At 38.0% G+C, this 15,837-nt stretch overlaps 1 protein-coding gene and 2 long non-coding RNA genes across 4 annotated transcripts in view; 1 reads left to right on the forward strand and 2 right to left on the reverse strand.

The window, feature by feature from the left end:
* Positions 1-15,837, forward strand: part of LOC136266056 (uncharacterized) — a 76,528-nt gene that overhangs the window by 19,274 nt on the left and 41,417 nt on the right. Inside the window, exon 2 of the mRNA XM_066061013.1 lies at positions 5,634-5,759. Within this exon, the coding sequence (XP_065917085.1) occupies positions 5,634-5,759 (126 nt within the window). The remainder of the gene's footprint in view (positions 1-5,633; positions 5,760-15,837) is intronic.
* LOC136266428 (uncharacterized) lies at positions 1,386-4,934 on the reverse strand. Its single transcript, XR_010706111.1, has 3 exons — positions 3,539-4,934; positions 2,204-2,275; positions 1,386-1,689 (listed from the first exon to the last, which is right to left on the reverse strand). It is a non-coding gene; the product is annotated as an uncharacterized lncRNA (long non-coding RNA).
* On the reverse strand, positions 11,985-13,751 carry LOC136266450 (uncharacterized). Of its 2 annotated transcripts, none has more exons than XR_010706131.1 (5): positions 13,440-13,751; positions 13,161-13,375; positions 12,658-12,738; positions 12,443-12,517; positions 11,985-12,392 (listed from the first exon to the last, which is right to left on the reverse strand). It is a non-coding gene; the product is annotated as an uncharacterized lncRNA (long non-coding RNA). The 2 variants fall into 2 exon arrangements; XR_010706130.1 differs by having other exon boundaries at positions 12,658-12,880.

Below are 15,837 nucleotides of genomic sequence, written 5' to 3' on the forward strand. Positions count from 1 at the left end.
CAAATTCTCTCTCTTGCACGCAGAATTCTTTCAAGTATCACAGTACAACACTAATATAGTGCGAATCAACATGGTCATGACGCAGCTGCTGAATCTGGACCCTGAATTTCAAATCTACATGTAGTTGTCCAGTGTGGCGTAGTGAAGATGATGAGTATGGATTACGTGGCCAAAATTGAAGGCGTAACCACTCCAATGAAGGTACCTGAAGCTTACTTTCATCACCAGGATGTTTCTGTTCTATCCTAGACCTCACAATATCCAGCAAATGATGTAATGAGATAGCAACAGGCATATGAGGTATTTCAGAATGCCGTCTGTCATCCACAGCTGGAGTCAATTCCTCAATATACAAGCCAAGCTCCTCCCAAAACGCATTAAACTTGCTGGAACCAGGGTTGCCATCAAGACTCACGGTAGTGAGTCGCGCGGCCAGTAAAGCAGAAACGCGCGCCGCAGACAATAAATGACGCGACCACTACGTGAGGATTTTACAAGAACGAACGTTCTCAAATTTGGCCTTCCTGTAATCCACCCGTCACTTACGCTATCCCTCTGAAACTCTGGAGTTGAACTCATCGTGTCACTAGTAACTACCACACAAGCAGTGAAGCAAATCCATGCCGATTGTTTCGTGATCGAGATTGCCGACATGAAAGGGGACGTTTCATTTTTTTTTTTTTTTTTTATTTTATCGCATGCGGTTAGACGCAACCGCAGGTGTATGCCTTGCGTTCCTTTGTGCATTCCGAACATTGATCGCCCTGTTATCGCTTCAGTATTCACTCAATCACCTCAAGATTCACATCATCGATTTCACCATACATGATTACCCTACAGTCGTGATTTCAGCACCAAACGAAGTTTCAGTCGTCCTCAGTCGACCTAGAGGCCAAATACAAATCCCAGATTGTTGTTTTCCGCAATACTCGCTTGGCATGTAGGGCAATGTGTCTTTAAACTGTTCTGAAAGTTTCGTTCAGATTGAAACATTTGTTTTCGAGAATGGCTAGTTTGAAATTTGAATTTAGTCGCCCCCACGTCATTTGCTCTCTAAGAATTTTACTCGGAATTTAAAGAATGACGCAGAGCACAACTGCGGTCTCTGGGTATTGATGAACTGGCGCTCTATGTAGTTAATCAGTACATATAGCCACCAAGAAGTGTGCTGCCATAGATTATAGTCCATAGATATAGCTAATCTATGGTGCTGCATACCATCCTTCGTTTTGAAATTAGTCGCCCCCACATAATTTGTCCTCTAAGGGCGCGGCTTAAAGAATGACACAAGAGTACAACTGCGGTTACCAGTTGTTGACACAAGCTGTGAGTAATTAGCACATGTAGCTAGCTTAAAAGGAAGTGTGCAAAATCGCCTAATACAATTGTCACCATGCATTATTGCATTTTATAGCACCCCCACACAAAATTACACATGTAATTACAACATACAGAGGAGACACATGAATACCAAACACTTTTCACAACAATAATGTAAGAATTGTACAATAATGACTGTAATATAACTGCTATGCAAATGTTTTCCAGTGGCCCGCCATGGTAGCAAGTCTCACATGACGGCATGTATATTCATCCAAACACAATGGGAGTAACGAGTGAGTATGATGACAACAAGTTGGTATGACTCCATTTGTAGAATCCAGATGAGTGGGTGTGGCTCCAGTATGTCTAAACGGTTAACAAACATTCCTGTTATAAATACGTGCTAGAGTTGCAATATAATAGTATAGTATTTAAATGCAATAATACATAGTCTCCATTGCATCACTATCAAACGACACTAAGTGGAGGATATTGTTGCATCTCTAGTATGTACACTCTATCAGTACAACCTATCTTAATGGCCACTAGTATAGAAAGACAACCACTCTTGAAAAGCCAATTCCAATTGAGAATTTATACACTGTTACCTGCTGAATGAGTGAAGGTGGCAATAAACAAGTTCCACCGTAATTTATACACGTGATCTGATCCTGTATATTCTGTCAGTGGATGAAATCCACTTGGCCAGGACAAAATGTGACTCAAGTGCCCTGGATGATCCATACTCAACCAACTTATGACCCAGTGGCACAATGGAACTGACTATTTATAGAGAATACAATTACATTTATTTCTAAGATGTGTGGATGTGTGGACACATTACAACACATTACATGTACATACAAGACACGCTACGTACTGTTTTAGCATTTCAAGTCACCGCATTATACACGTACCAGTCAACAATGCTTCATAGTGCCCATCAGTAAACCTGAAGAAAAGTTACGAAAAATAAAAATTCACATAAGTACAATGAAACCTCATTAATATGGCAGGCTGTGGGACCAAAAAATTTGGCCTGAATAACAAGGTGGCCTTATTAATGAGGTCATAAGTAATGCTTAGCTATATTTGGGACCTACTAGAGGTGGCCAATATAATGAGGTGGTCTTATTAAAGAGGTGGCCACTAAGTGAGGTTTCACTGTACATATAGTTCACAATATTGTGAACAATATTAATGGTTAACAATATACACTGAAACCTGCAGGTCACTTCTTGTGGAAGATTGCTCTCTACACAAAATGACACATTCAGAGATTGTATTTAGATGGATGATACAGTAACGCATTGTGACTTCAATACTCGTGATGTGTCACTGCTAGGCAGCAACCATATACACGGCACTGCCACATCGCACTTGCTCGCACACACAATTTTGCTAACGATTTTACAAATTGATAATTAAGGGGTGTGGCAACTAGCTGTTTCCCTTCTGTACAAGTGGCCACCAAGACAGGTCCACTGTGGATGAAAGCCAGGCATTAGATATTTGGTATTTCATGTGAGGGCTTCTGGTAGTCTCAAATCTCACCACAGTTTAACTCAGGCAGTGTTGTGGTCACCACTAAACTACTGGAATGCTGTGTTATGTTCATCTTATGCTTGGCTACTATATTGTAGAACTGAAATGGATACTCTGAAAAATATATCCTATGGATAATGACTTCATCACTTTCTTCATCAGGAGCTTATAAGGACCAACAGTGAAACTTTTTACACTTGGGGCTGACAGTCAACTGCCTATGTCTGAAGCAGTGCTTTTGGTGCTCTAACAGATTGGCTGCCCCCTTGCTGCCAGCACTCACTGTCTCATACGCTGTCATACACTAAATCCATCTCTATAGCCAGTTAGAACAGCATGCTTCTTACCTTTTCTTAAGGCCGCATAATGCAGCCACCTCTTTAAAAGGCAAGGTTAGAAAATTTTGTCCCTACGGCCTGAATAATGACCAGTTTTCACTGTACTATTAGTGATTAGTGATCATGGGGGATTATTTATTAAGATACTAAGATATACAAACGCTACAACCTCTAAATATAGCAGTAAATTTTTTACCCTGGTCCAATGTCTCATAATAATCGTGACTTCGTGAGAGACTCTACTGTGACAAATACATGTTTATCATGATATGTGCTAATCGCCTTTTTACAATTAAGTTTTACAACACAAATACATGTATAGTTAAACTCACCAATTGCGACTAAATCCCTTCAACACGAAAAGACAAATAATGAGACAACCTTGGAGACAACAGCCACACAAGCCTATTCTGGTGCGTTTATTTAGTAGTAATATAAATTTTAAAGGCGTTTATTTACAACAGGACATAATTACGCGCCCCTCTATTGTCTCTGTACATACTTGCCTTTTCTTTACTATTCTCATTTCATTTCACAAGATCTCTTGGCAGGGGCGTAGCTTCTTCACTTGAATTAGTCAATGCTTGAAGTAGATCGAGATACTCTAATAAAACAGTCACATTTCTACAAGTGCCATATTTTTATATTGTAAAGTCTGTAAGTAGCTAGTAATTTAAACTATACAATCCGATGCTAAGCAGAAGTTGTAACTATGCTAAATATTGATTGCTGTGTTCAGCGGTGGAGCAAGTAGTTGATATGAGGGGGGCTGGGCTGACCCAGACTTATTTCTATAGTTTAGTAAGGTGAGACCAAAAAAAAAAAAAAAAAAAAAAAAAAAAGGTCGCAACCAACTGACAAGAGCTTCCACCTCACCAGCTACCATTTCTAGCTGATAAACTACATAAAAATCCTTACATAGCTCGCTACACACTGAATACTTTATTAGAGTGACTGCTCTATTAGAGTATCTCGATCTTTATCACGGTTTTCAGCCCCACTCCAAGAAAGATAATTTCGGTGTGATATCATTCTGAGGGGGGGCTAAGCCCCCCCCCTTTCCGCCGCCTATGGCTGTGTTACAGCTGTTTTGTGACTGCTCTAATAGAGTATCTTGATCGTTTCAATGCAGTACAAGATGAAAGGCAAAGTGTTGTTAAGGGTTTACTAGTTAAAATGGGTGTTAGTTGACTGCAGTTGCATGCCACTAACAGGGCCGTCCAGAGAAATTAGAGGGCCCAGGGAAAAGAGTTAAAGAGGGGCCCAGGGGCAAGGAAGGGTCTAGATCCTGACTGCTCTATTAGAGTATATCGATCTTTCTTTAAACAGGTATTCAAGTGGCCCCTTTCAGGCTGTGGTAGGGGGAAAAATACCCCAGTTACCCCCAATGTGGGCGGCCCTGGCCACTAAAATTACAGTTATATTTTAATATTCTGTCACTGTAATCTGGGGTTTCTGTCAAAACCATGGAAACTACTGACTCACCTACTGTTATCAACAGTGCATTGCTTATTCTAACAAAAAGTATTGAAATCCCATCCAAAAACAGCTTATAGCTGTAAAAAAAGTGCGCGTCCAAGTAAAGCAGAGTTAACTGCGACAAAAAGTAATGATATCATAATGCGGCCATGTGCGAGGTGTGCAAGTTGTAATATTAGCTAATCAGATAATACAATGTTATTGTTAAAGTGTTAATGAGAACTATGTGATGCTGCTAGTTTTGAAGTGTGTGAGCATCTTCATAAATGCCACATAAATTTAATTCTCAATAAAGCAATGTGTATAGATTCTCTGATAGTAATAAATAGTTTGAGTTTGGCCGCCTTTCCTGTATACAGCAATGCTACGAACAAAGGAAAGGTGGCCAAACTCAAACTATTTATTACTATCAGAGAATCTATACACATTGCTTTATTGAGAATTAAATTTATGTGGCATTTATGAAGATGCTCACACACTTCAAAACTAGCAGCATCACATAGTTCTCATTAACACTTTAACAATAACATTGTATTATCTGATTAGCTAATATTACAACTTGCACACCTCGCACATGGCCGCATTATGATATCATTACTTTTGTCGCAGTTAACTCTGCTTTACTTGGACGCGCACTTTTTTTACAGCTATAAGCTGTTTTTGGATGGGTACAATTTACATACGTACACACCTGTATATACAGTATTTAGATTTCAACAATATTTATTGCTGAAATCTGATTGGCTAACAACTGTACTAAGTTATGGGGATGTAATGGGATTGTTTCTAGTACTTAATAATACATTTTTCTCTTTATATATAATTATATGCCTGTACATTTGCCTTTGGGTTCTATAGTGTTTGTTTACACAATACAGAATACATGTGTAGCATTTCTATTGTCTAGCAATGCTATCATTTACGGTAAATATGATATTAATTTTGCAGGTTGATTTCCCTACTAGAACTACTCTGGATCTTGTGTGTAGTTTTAACGAAAATGGAACTTCATGCTTCAGTGCATTTTCTAGTGCTTTTGGCAGTGAAGATGATGAGGAGAGTTTCCTCGATGACGTAAGTTGCAGAGCATTCACCAGTATGTATATTACACATATTGTCTTGTCATCTTGTTCCCTTCACCAAATACAGTGGCTAAGTAAAAAAATTGTTTACTTTTTTGATAAAAGCATTAAACTTGGTAGAACATTTGCTTAATTCATACTATTTTATATTAGATATAGTGTCATTAAAATTACCGATCATATCATGCTCAAACAACCTGACAAGTAAAATCAATAGAAGCCATAAAGTACTCAATAGTAATATACTGAGATTTTGCATCTGCATAGACAAGCAAGAGATGGTTCTACCCAAAAGTTGATTAAAGAAAGTGTCCAACCAGGTCATATTATTTTATCTAGGACTGGGTCACACACAATCGAGTACATACGCCAATGTTGCAACCTGCCCATTGGGCATGTATAAACAGTGCCATAGCCAGCACTCAGAGCAGTGTGTGTGCCAGTGGAAATGATACATTTGCATACGTACACAGGCAAGGGAGTCTAACTAGCATCAGAAAATCACAGTACTAAAACACAACTTGCACAAAAATCAAGCTATATTGAAAGTTTATATTGTAGGTTTGACATGTCCCTGAAGGTGACTCAGCAATGAAGTGAGGCTATGCACAACAAGGTGATGAAGGCACAATTGGCAAATGATCCCAATCAAGCCAATAATACATAATAGACTCTATTGTAACTAGAGGCCACTGGTGATGTGCCAGTAAATCAGCGGTGTGGCATTGGCATTAGTTGGCACAGTGATCACAGTCTATAATATTATGCATACAGCCATACACAACATACAGGAGATAGTTACACATTGTTGCATATGCAGCAATGCATCTTCTTGTTTATTGCAGACTAGAGCAGCAGCTAAAGGTGGAAAATAATTCCAGCTAACAAGGCAGGTGAAGGATAAAGATGTACAGTACAAATATTACATTGAAACATACTCATTACCTTGTTGTTCACGAGCCCATCAGCTGGTTATTCACAAACACATCAGCTGGTATCCAAGCTGGTATCCACTGATTCCTGGAGCACATATACTGCATACAAAATACACAGTTACAAACATTTAAACATACTTGTAATCTTGTTGTTTACATGTAAAGTGACTTCTGGCTCTCCTGCAATCACTCCACAGGTGTTTGCTAATCTTCTCCTTCCCACAATCTGTAATTAAGCATGAGTGTGGTACTGGGCATTATAAAAAATTACATATACGATTAAGTCATCAACACAAACAGGCGTAATTACTATATGGTTGTGGCTTCATTCATAGACGAATCTATCCCAGCTTAGGTCATATCTCTAGGCCTCATAGTTTTTCAATTATCAAAGTCGGGATTGTGGTGAAAATTTCATGAACTTCCAAAATTTTATCTTAAAAATTATCCTAGAGACATTTCACGTGACGAAACTCACCTTTATGGAATAGTACTTGTCCACATACTATATAAAATAGCATTAAATATAACAATACACTTACAGGTGGCCGGATATAGAATTTTTTTTTTAAATCGCCAAAACTTGAATTTTAGTCTCACTGCCTAACTGCCTCACTCACTGACCACAGTCACAAAGCTAGAGGTCAAATGAAGCAGCACACAACTACCATTTACACCACAATATTAAACAAACTCACCCTTGGGATGTGCCTCCAATGAATGTAGGCCTCTTCTATCAGACTGCTTGTCTTCTTCTTCATCCAACCAACCATATCGAGGCATTAATTTTCCGTATCAACACTTTCTTTCAGCAACATAATATATATAGATGCCACAGAATTATTTCCAAGATTATTTCAGAGCTGGATTTCAGAAGTGCTTCAGTTCTGGTGTTACTATAAGACTAGATACACCGTATGTGCAAGTTCGCGATTGGGATCCCATTTGCAATAGGTTCGTGACCCGCCCATCAATTAAATATCTAGGTGGACTACTATTGATAGAGTATGGAGACCACACCTCTTAACAATCTAGCTGTTCACTTAATAGCAAACAAAATGACCACACTCCTTATCAGTCTAACTAGCTGTACACCTCTTGGTTGACTCGAGATATACTCTAATACAACAGTCACTCTAATACAACAGTCATGTATGATATTCTAATAGAACAGTCACAAGTTATAATGTAGCTAGCTGTACTACAACAAAATCTAAACAAACTAGTATTTTTTAATTGTAAATGAAACAGGGATCTATGCAACAAAAGTAGTGAAACAAGAGATGAAAGATGGTATTACAACATAACTCAGTGGGAAAGTCCCTACTTTGGCATTGAGCAAAATATAGCTAATGTACCAAAGTAGGGAAATTCCCACTGAGCTACTCTATAATACCATCATTCATCTATTGTTTCACTACTTTTTGTTGCATAAATTCCTACTTCATTTTTAAATTTACAATTTTTAAAATACTAATCTATTTATGTTATAATTTTAACCGCATTTCTTATTATTCTTAGTACTTGGTTGTATAATTATGATGTACATACATAATTGTTCAAAAACAAAGGTTTAGGCTCCTGGATTTTGTTCATATCCATGTCCTGTAACTTCCCAGAACTCATCAAGTTTTTGTTTAAAGGAAGATGTATAGTAGGGCTGAGACTACGTTGGATGGTAAGTAATTCTACTCATTACCAACTCTCTGACAAAAGAAATTTGCTCTCAATTGCAGTCTGGTTGGGTTTTTTGAAACGTTTCAAGTAATGGCCTCTTGGGTGGTGTACAGTACCATAGATATACAGACAAGTACCCGGGATTGGAATCATCCAGTTTTTCATGCTGGATCATTGTTACCGGAAGTAGCAATATCTTCGACTTTATCACACAGAAGACTGGTTCTACTCTTGTGAGTACTTCCTAAAACATTAATAGTTAGTTGCCATGTGCTATAAAACTGGTTCCTTCGATTATGGTGGCTATACTTTTCAGCCAGCCACATCGAGGGACACACCTACAAACCAGGCCCTACCACTAATTAACCACCCCTTTTCGCGAGGAAGGCTTACCAACAACTAAACAAACACTCTCACATATTGACATTTTCTAGAAACATATCGTGAATGGCATATTTCACTATCCCACCTTTTTCAAAGGGGGTAACAATGATCCAGAGAAACACGTTTGTATTGAAGTTAAAGGGCTCATGTGAGATGATTCCAATCCCAGGTACTTGTCTGTATATCTATGACAGTACTTAAGGTTTCAATGTCTCTGGCTAGGTATGGAACTCCAGGTGGGGTCTTACATAGGTCTTATACAAAATATAAACAACTCTATAGAAATCATTGTGGAATGTCCTTTAACAAACTCACGGTGGGATGTGCCTTTTGGGGTTCCAACGAGTGTACACCCTGTGCACCTTGTCTTTCCTTTTATCTTCAATCAGGATGGTTGTCTTCTTTTTTAAACATCAAAACCATACCAAGGTGTTAATTATTTTTCATATTAACACTTTTCTGTAGACATCACAAAATTATTTCAGAAAGCACTTAGGCCACTTCAACCAAATCTTATGTTTCTCAGGCAAAATTCATCCTAACAAAGGTCAGTAGGTCGGTAAAATTAAATGAAAAGATATTCAATTTTGCTAGCTGAAGAGTGATTTGCGACTTGAACGGTGGCTAAGCTACATTACGGTTGCTGTATCACTTGTAAGTAGGCAGTTATATGGTGAGATATTGAATGTTACTTACTTTTTGAGAGCTCAAAGGTAATTTACAACTCCTTCATGGTGTTTTCATGCTTTGCAAGGTGATCACGTAATTAACATAATTATTTTATGCTGAAAAATATAGGGTCGGTCGGGCCCGAGAAACAAGAGATTTAGTTGAAGTGGCCTTATGCTGCTGAAAGAGTGGAACACTTATAATTTCAAGTGTTGCACATGAAACATTAAAGCTGCTGAGTTGTCACTTTGACTTTTGACAATGCCTGGACCGCAATCGATGAAGAAATTTGTTACTTACTATACTTGACAGCTTGTTCCTACAACACACTGACTCAGTCACTCAGTGCCAGACGGCAAGATCAGTGAGTGATTGAATAGTAATAGAGTGGAAATTGTGTTACTTCATCCTGACTAAGCTCCAGACAACTGAAAGGGCCTGTTTGCTTGAACAACTTCCACTCCAGGTGAATAGAACATGGACCATCATACTGAGACAGGTCATAGATCTGAGCGACACTGCTACTATGATCAAAGGTAAGCTATGCATGCTACTACAGGCCTATGTATTTCCAATTTTGGCACAGTAGCTACGTACTTTAATAAGCTGTACGGGAACTTAATAGCTAGCTCACAAGTTACACTGTAACTAGTAGCTGTACTACAACAAAAACTAAACAAACTAGTATTTTTAAAAATTGTTAATTTAAAAATGACATGGATCTATGCAATAAAAAGTAGTGAAACTAGAGATGAATGATGGTATTATAGTATAGCTCAATGGGAAAGTCCCCACTTTGGAAAATTAGCTATAATTTTACTCAATTCCAAAGTAGGGACTTTCCCATCAAGCTAGGCTGTAAAACCATCATTCATCTTTTGTTTCACTTCTTTTTATTGCATAGATCCCTACCTCATTTTTAAATTAACATTTTAAAAAAAATACTTTACACTTCTCCAGATTGAGGTTGAGAAGCCAAAATGTAGACCATTCTTGTGCCTTTCTAAAGTCTCGTTGCGGCTCCATAGCATCACAGATACTCTTGATTATTGAATATACCTTGGTATCATCTGCAAAGACATCTACTTACACTGAATAATAACTTCTGCAAGATCAACCATAAGCTTTTAACTTCACAATGAGCCTAAGATGGGGCACTGAATCAAAGGCCTTACTATAATCACATCAACACCATGACCTGAGTCAACTGCTGCAGTCCAAGCGTCAAAAGATTCTAGAAGGTTTGTAAAACAGGATTTTTTTGGAACAAAGCCATGTTGGTAATGTAAAACTATGCCATTATTCATCAAGTATTGCATCATTTTAGCTCTAATTGTTGACTCCAATATCTTTACCAGTGGTGATGTCAAACTTATTGGTCTGTAATTACTGGGTTTACTCTTTTGATCCTTTTTTGAAAATAGGCATAATGTTTGCTTGTTTCCATTCCTCAGGGATCATTCCAATGTTCAGAGATTGAGTATATAACAAAAACAGTGGCCTAGAAGGGCTCACAGCACAGTGCTTCAATAGATGTGTATGTAAACAGTCAGGTCCAGGAGCCTTGTGCGGATTCAAGGAAGATTATCATAAACCTCTTGACTATACAGTTTACACACTAGGGCCTTTTGTGTGCAAAATGACAGACTAGTTCTATTTTAAACATAAGGGTGTAGAATAGCAAGGGGCATGCCTGTTACTTAACACACAGGTGCTAAAGATTAAGTAATAAGCCACAGACTAATTATCGACCATAATATTTTCCATCCACGTAAAAGATTCACAAAGTGAACGATTTCATCAAAATTTGTTGCTTAGCCACTTTACTAAATATTAAATAAATTATGCTGTCAACCATCTCTATAAGCATATTATCAAGACTCACGGTAGTGAGGCGTGCGGCCAAAAAACTACAAAGCGCACGCCCAATTAAAAGACGCATGGCCACTACTGTGAGTTATTTACGTGTAGGGACGGTTTCACAATATTATCCCTGAATTATGCAACATCTCTTAATAGGTTTGTATTGCGTTACGTAATAAAAAAATCTTTTTTCGTAGTAGTAGTAGTTTTCTTGCAACCAGTATTAAACGCGTATTTAGACATATTTTGCTTTATTTCTCAACCTTGTGTTACACCTAGTGTCATCTTATACCAGTCAACTTACCCATGTTTGTACAGTCCATCTAGCACTGACGTTATCTAATCCTGGTTTGTTCATATGCGTATTTTCTTCGATCAAACCTCTAATCCCTACACTAACTTTTAAAGACACGATGTGGACACAAGCCCTAATGTCTGATAAACAAGTTGTAAAAGCGTGTAGAACCATAAGTTCCCTAGGGAAGGTGTTCCATTTAGTGCCATGCTTCATGCGTGCGTTGATGATTACTAGATGGCTTATAACAAGTGTGAAAGCGTCAAGAACGTAGTGTCACTAGAGAAGGTGTTCCAAGCATAATTCTTGTTGCCACACCACACATGGTGTATTGTGTGCTCAAACCAGCTTGTTGCATAGCATTACCCACCCTAACAGCAAGTAGTCACTCCCATTGTGGCTTTCGTCATGCATGTCATTTAATTAATACACATGTTACATAACAAAATATATCACATTAATTGTTTGCGACATTAACAATAAAATTCTGACAATAAAATGGGATACAGTGGAAACTGTCTAAGCCGGTCACCTTCGGGCCAAGATTTCTTGGCCTTAATAGGCAGGTGGCTGCTTTAGACAGGTAAATTAGTGTATAAACGTCTCACTAGGGGAATTTTAAGCTGGTATTTTTAAAGAGGTGGCCTTTCTATACAGGTGGCCGCTAAGACAGGTTCCACTGTAGTTAGTCCCATCGCAACTGTATGTCTCATCCTGGAAATTCAGAAGATTGTAATCAACTGAGATACAATGCCAAGATCTTATCAGGCCTCATCGTCCACATACACTTGACAATTGAGAACTAAAGAACACACATAACATTATATAATTCCTCTGTCTATATAAACTTACTCCCCCGAGCCTTGATCTTTACGTATGTACCACTGCTAGTGAGAGAACCGCATGCTATGACCAAGTACCCTGTACCTGTAAAATTGACAGGGCATTAAATGCAATACAGCTAAAAATCTGTCACTTTTTACGCAAATGACAGATTTGGGGATATGAAAATTCATCACACCCTTGAGGTATAATACAAAAATTTCTTAGTATACACACAGACTGACCTGAAGATCCACAACGTCCTTGATGTTACTACAGTCCACGCACACTTGGTGTACAGTCCACGTACACATGACAATTGAGAACTAAAGAACACACATAGCATTATAAAATTCCTTTGTCTACTTACCCTTGATCTTAGTTGCCAAGTTTAGAGCGGCTCTAACCAAGTTATGTGCGTAGCACTGCTAGTAAGAGAACCGCATGCTATGACCAAGAACCCTGTACCTGTAAAATCAAAAGGCGGGCACTAAATACAATACAGCTAAAAATCTGTCACTTTTTACGTAAATGACAGATTTGGGGAACTGAAAATTCATCACATCTTGAGGTAATACAAAATTCGAGGACCTGAAAATTCATCACACCCTTGAGGTAATACGTTTGAGGATTCACAAGTTGGCCCAGCAGTGACCTTACTATACACAGTGTCCTGATTAGACAGGTTTCACTAAGACCAGTATGCAATGTGAAAGAGTATTTTCTGTACAAGCATCATGTAGATTACCTTACTTCTTCCACCTAGTTCCAGGACTTCTAAATTGGCACTACAGTGACAATACTGAAAGCTGTTTAGTCTGTACGAGTACACCTTGTTGACAATCCATCCGTGAGATATCATTTCAAGCGTTTGTACTTGCTGCTACTCAACTTGGTACCATCACAGAAGTTTTCAGCTTGGTCTCAGTGAACTTGCACTATTCAGTGCAGACGTCTGACAGTCTAAAAACCAATCGCATACACGCGGTTAATCAGTGTGAATAGATGTGGCACTTTGTACACTAGCCTCATTTTTTCACTCCTCCTTTCGTTGCTGAACCTCCACTCCTCATTTTATTACTGAACCTCCACTCCTCTTTTCGTTACTGAACGTCCACGAAGAGCTGAGTACATCAGTATTCTCGCCAGCAACTCTTTAATATCCACTCGACGTTCTTCTTCAAGCGGTGCAGACTCTACGTATCTTAGTTTCAAATCAGTTAGCTAAGTACGCTTCGCCACTCCATTGAAATCCAGTTACAATATAACAAATATTTAGCAGTATTCAGTCCTCTCAAGGCATGGACTGCCATCAATAATTAATGTAAACCGCATTCACTTGAGGTGTTACAGGGACTTTCCAAGAGATTTCCCCTAAAAAGGCCACGTGATCATTGTCAGTCAAGTGGAACTTGTTCTTGGTTATGGCTCTACAATGCGGTACTCCAACTTTAATGTATTTTAGTGTTTAATAATATTATACTTCTCTCTCAAAACATATATGGACTGCCATCAATAATAATATAAATCGCGTATCAAGTGTCATTCACTGTTCACTTGAAGTGTTACTGTGCAGGGTCTTTCAAAGGGGATATCCCCTAAATAGGTCACGTGATAATTGTCAGTTAGGTGGAACTTATTTATTTCCATTAATGCACCATGGAGTTTGTGTTGTGGCTTTCATTAATTGATCATTATGCACATACCATGGTGCAACAAAGTTTGTAACAAATTGCTGGAATGTGGTTCGTGGTTTGTTGGTATGAGCTTGTGTTGTGGCTTTCAACTTTTGTAACAGATTGCTTGAATGTATGTGGTTCGTGGTTGCCAATGATTGTGTATAATTATGAGTTGGGATTGTTCCACACAGCTTGCACAATAATTATTCAGATGTCTGTATGACGACACAAGGTTAAGTGAGACCTGTAAAAGAACAAGCAGGCACTGAACTTAACCTTAAATTAAACACACATACAACTAACCTGGAACATCAGTCGCAACACCAAAGACACTTGCTTGGATATCCTCATTGCTTAACTATGGAGTGACATGTGTAATTAACCAGCACTAAACAGTATCTACAACACAATTTTCTTTTCTGCAAGAACTTTTTAGCACCAAGTAAAGGCACTACCATCTCTCCTACAAGAGCATTTCATAAGAGATGTGATATTAACTTGAGTACAACCAATATGTGGTGTATGTTTGTGAACATGTGTGTATAGTGTTTGCACATTTTGTGTGCGTCTTGTGCTTGTATATGATGTAAGCGTGTGTTTGTATGTAGTGAAATAAAAATAATAGTACGATGTTTGTGTCGCTTTCATAACCCTTAGCAAAGCATCTAGCTCTATGAGTGGCAAACCAAGTTGATAGGTCGTCCTCAGGGCACTATGGCAGTGGTCATAGCAGGTTTTATTCATTGACAAGTACAGAATGATTGATATACTCCAATAGAACAGTCAAGCAATAAATACTCTAATAAAACAGTCAGGCAATAAAATACTCTAATAGAACAGTCATTGAACAATATAGCTGAATATTTATATCTCTGTCTGAAAACACTCCCAGATCCCAGATGCAATCTCAGAGTTGCTATTTCAAGATGGTGGCATTCCCCTAGATCACCTAGAAAAGCATGCTTTGCAAATAAGTGCTTTACACAGCTTGAACATTGGGTCTGTAAATTATATAACTGACAAAAATTAGTGATATCCCCACAAAAATACCTTTGCTGTAAACAAAGGCATGTCCAAGAAAGGATGTAGCAAGGGTGAATGTATAGAACACAGTTGAATAATTAGGATTCAATGTTACAAGTTTATAATTGTAGTAAGTTGTATCAACTTAACTTTTAGTCTTGGCCGCTTCAGATATCAGCTGTTTTGGTTGCCAGTTACTTTTATTTACCTGTTTTACAGCCAAGGTATTCTTTGGTAATCATAGTCAGTTGTAGTAACATTATTGATTCTTGGCCGCTCTAGATATCAGTTACCCATTAATTTCATGGAGTGTTTTTCTACAGCTTATCTGTTTTACATGGGGTTACAGATACTTGTAGTTTCTTGGACGTGCCTTTTCTTTACAGCAAAGGTGTTTTTGGAGAGGATATACTTTACATGTTACTATATCTCTGCATAATGGATTAATAGTGCATCTTTAAATTAAGTTTCTAAGGGATATACACCTTGTCTATATAGCCAAAAAATACATGGTGTTTTAGTTTAATGTCCTAGTACTGTGAGTAGTAGCAATGGAAAGATGAAATTTGTACAGCTGCTATAGAGAAAATTATAATAACTGTTTTGTTTAGAATCAAACAGTTATAACATATAAAGGCAATAATATTCAGAGTAGAATTAAATCTCTATATTCATAATATTTGCCATAGACAAATCCATTACTTTTCATAGGTAAGGTTCCCC

This window comes from Dysidea avara, chromosome 9 (assembly GCF_963678975.1).
Source record: "Dysidea avara chromosome 9, odDysAvar1.4, whole genome shotgun sequence".
NCBI classification, from domain to species: domain Eukaryota; kingdom Metazoa; phylum Porifera; class Demospongiae; order Dictyoceratida; family Dysideidae; genus Dysidea; species Dysidea avara.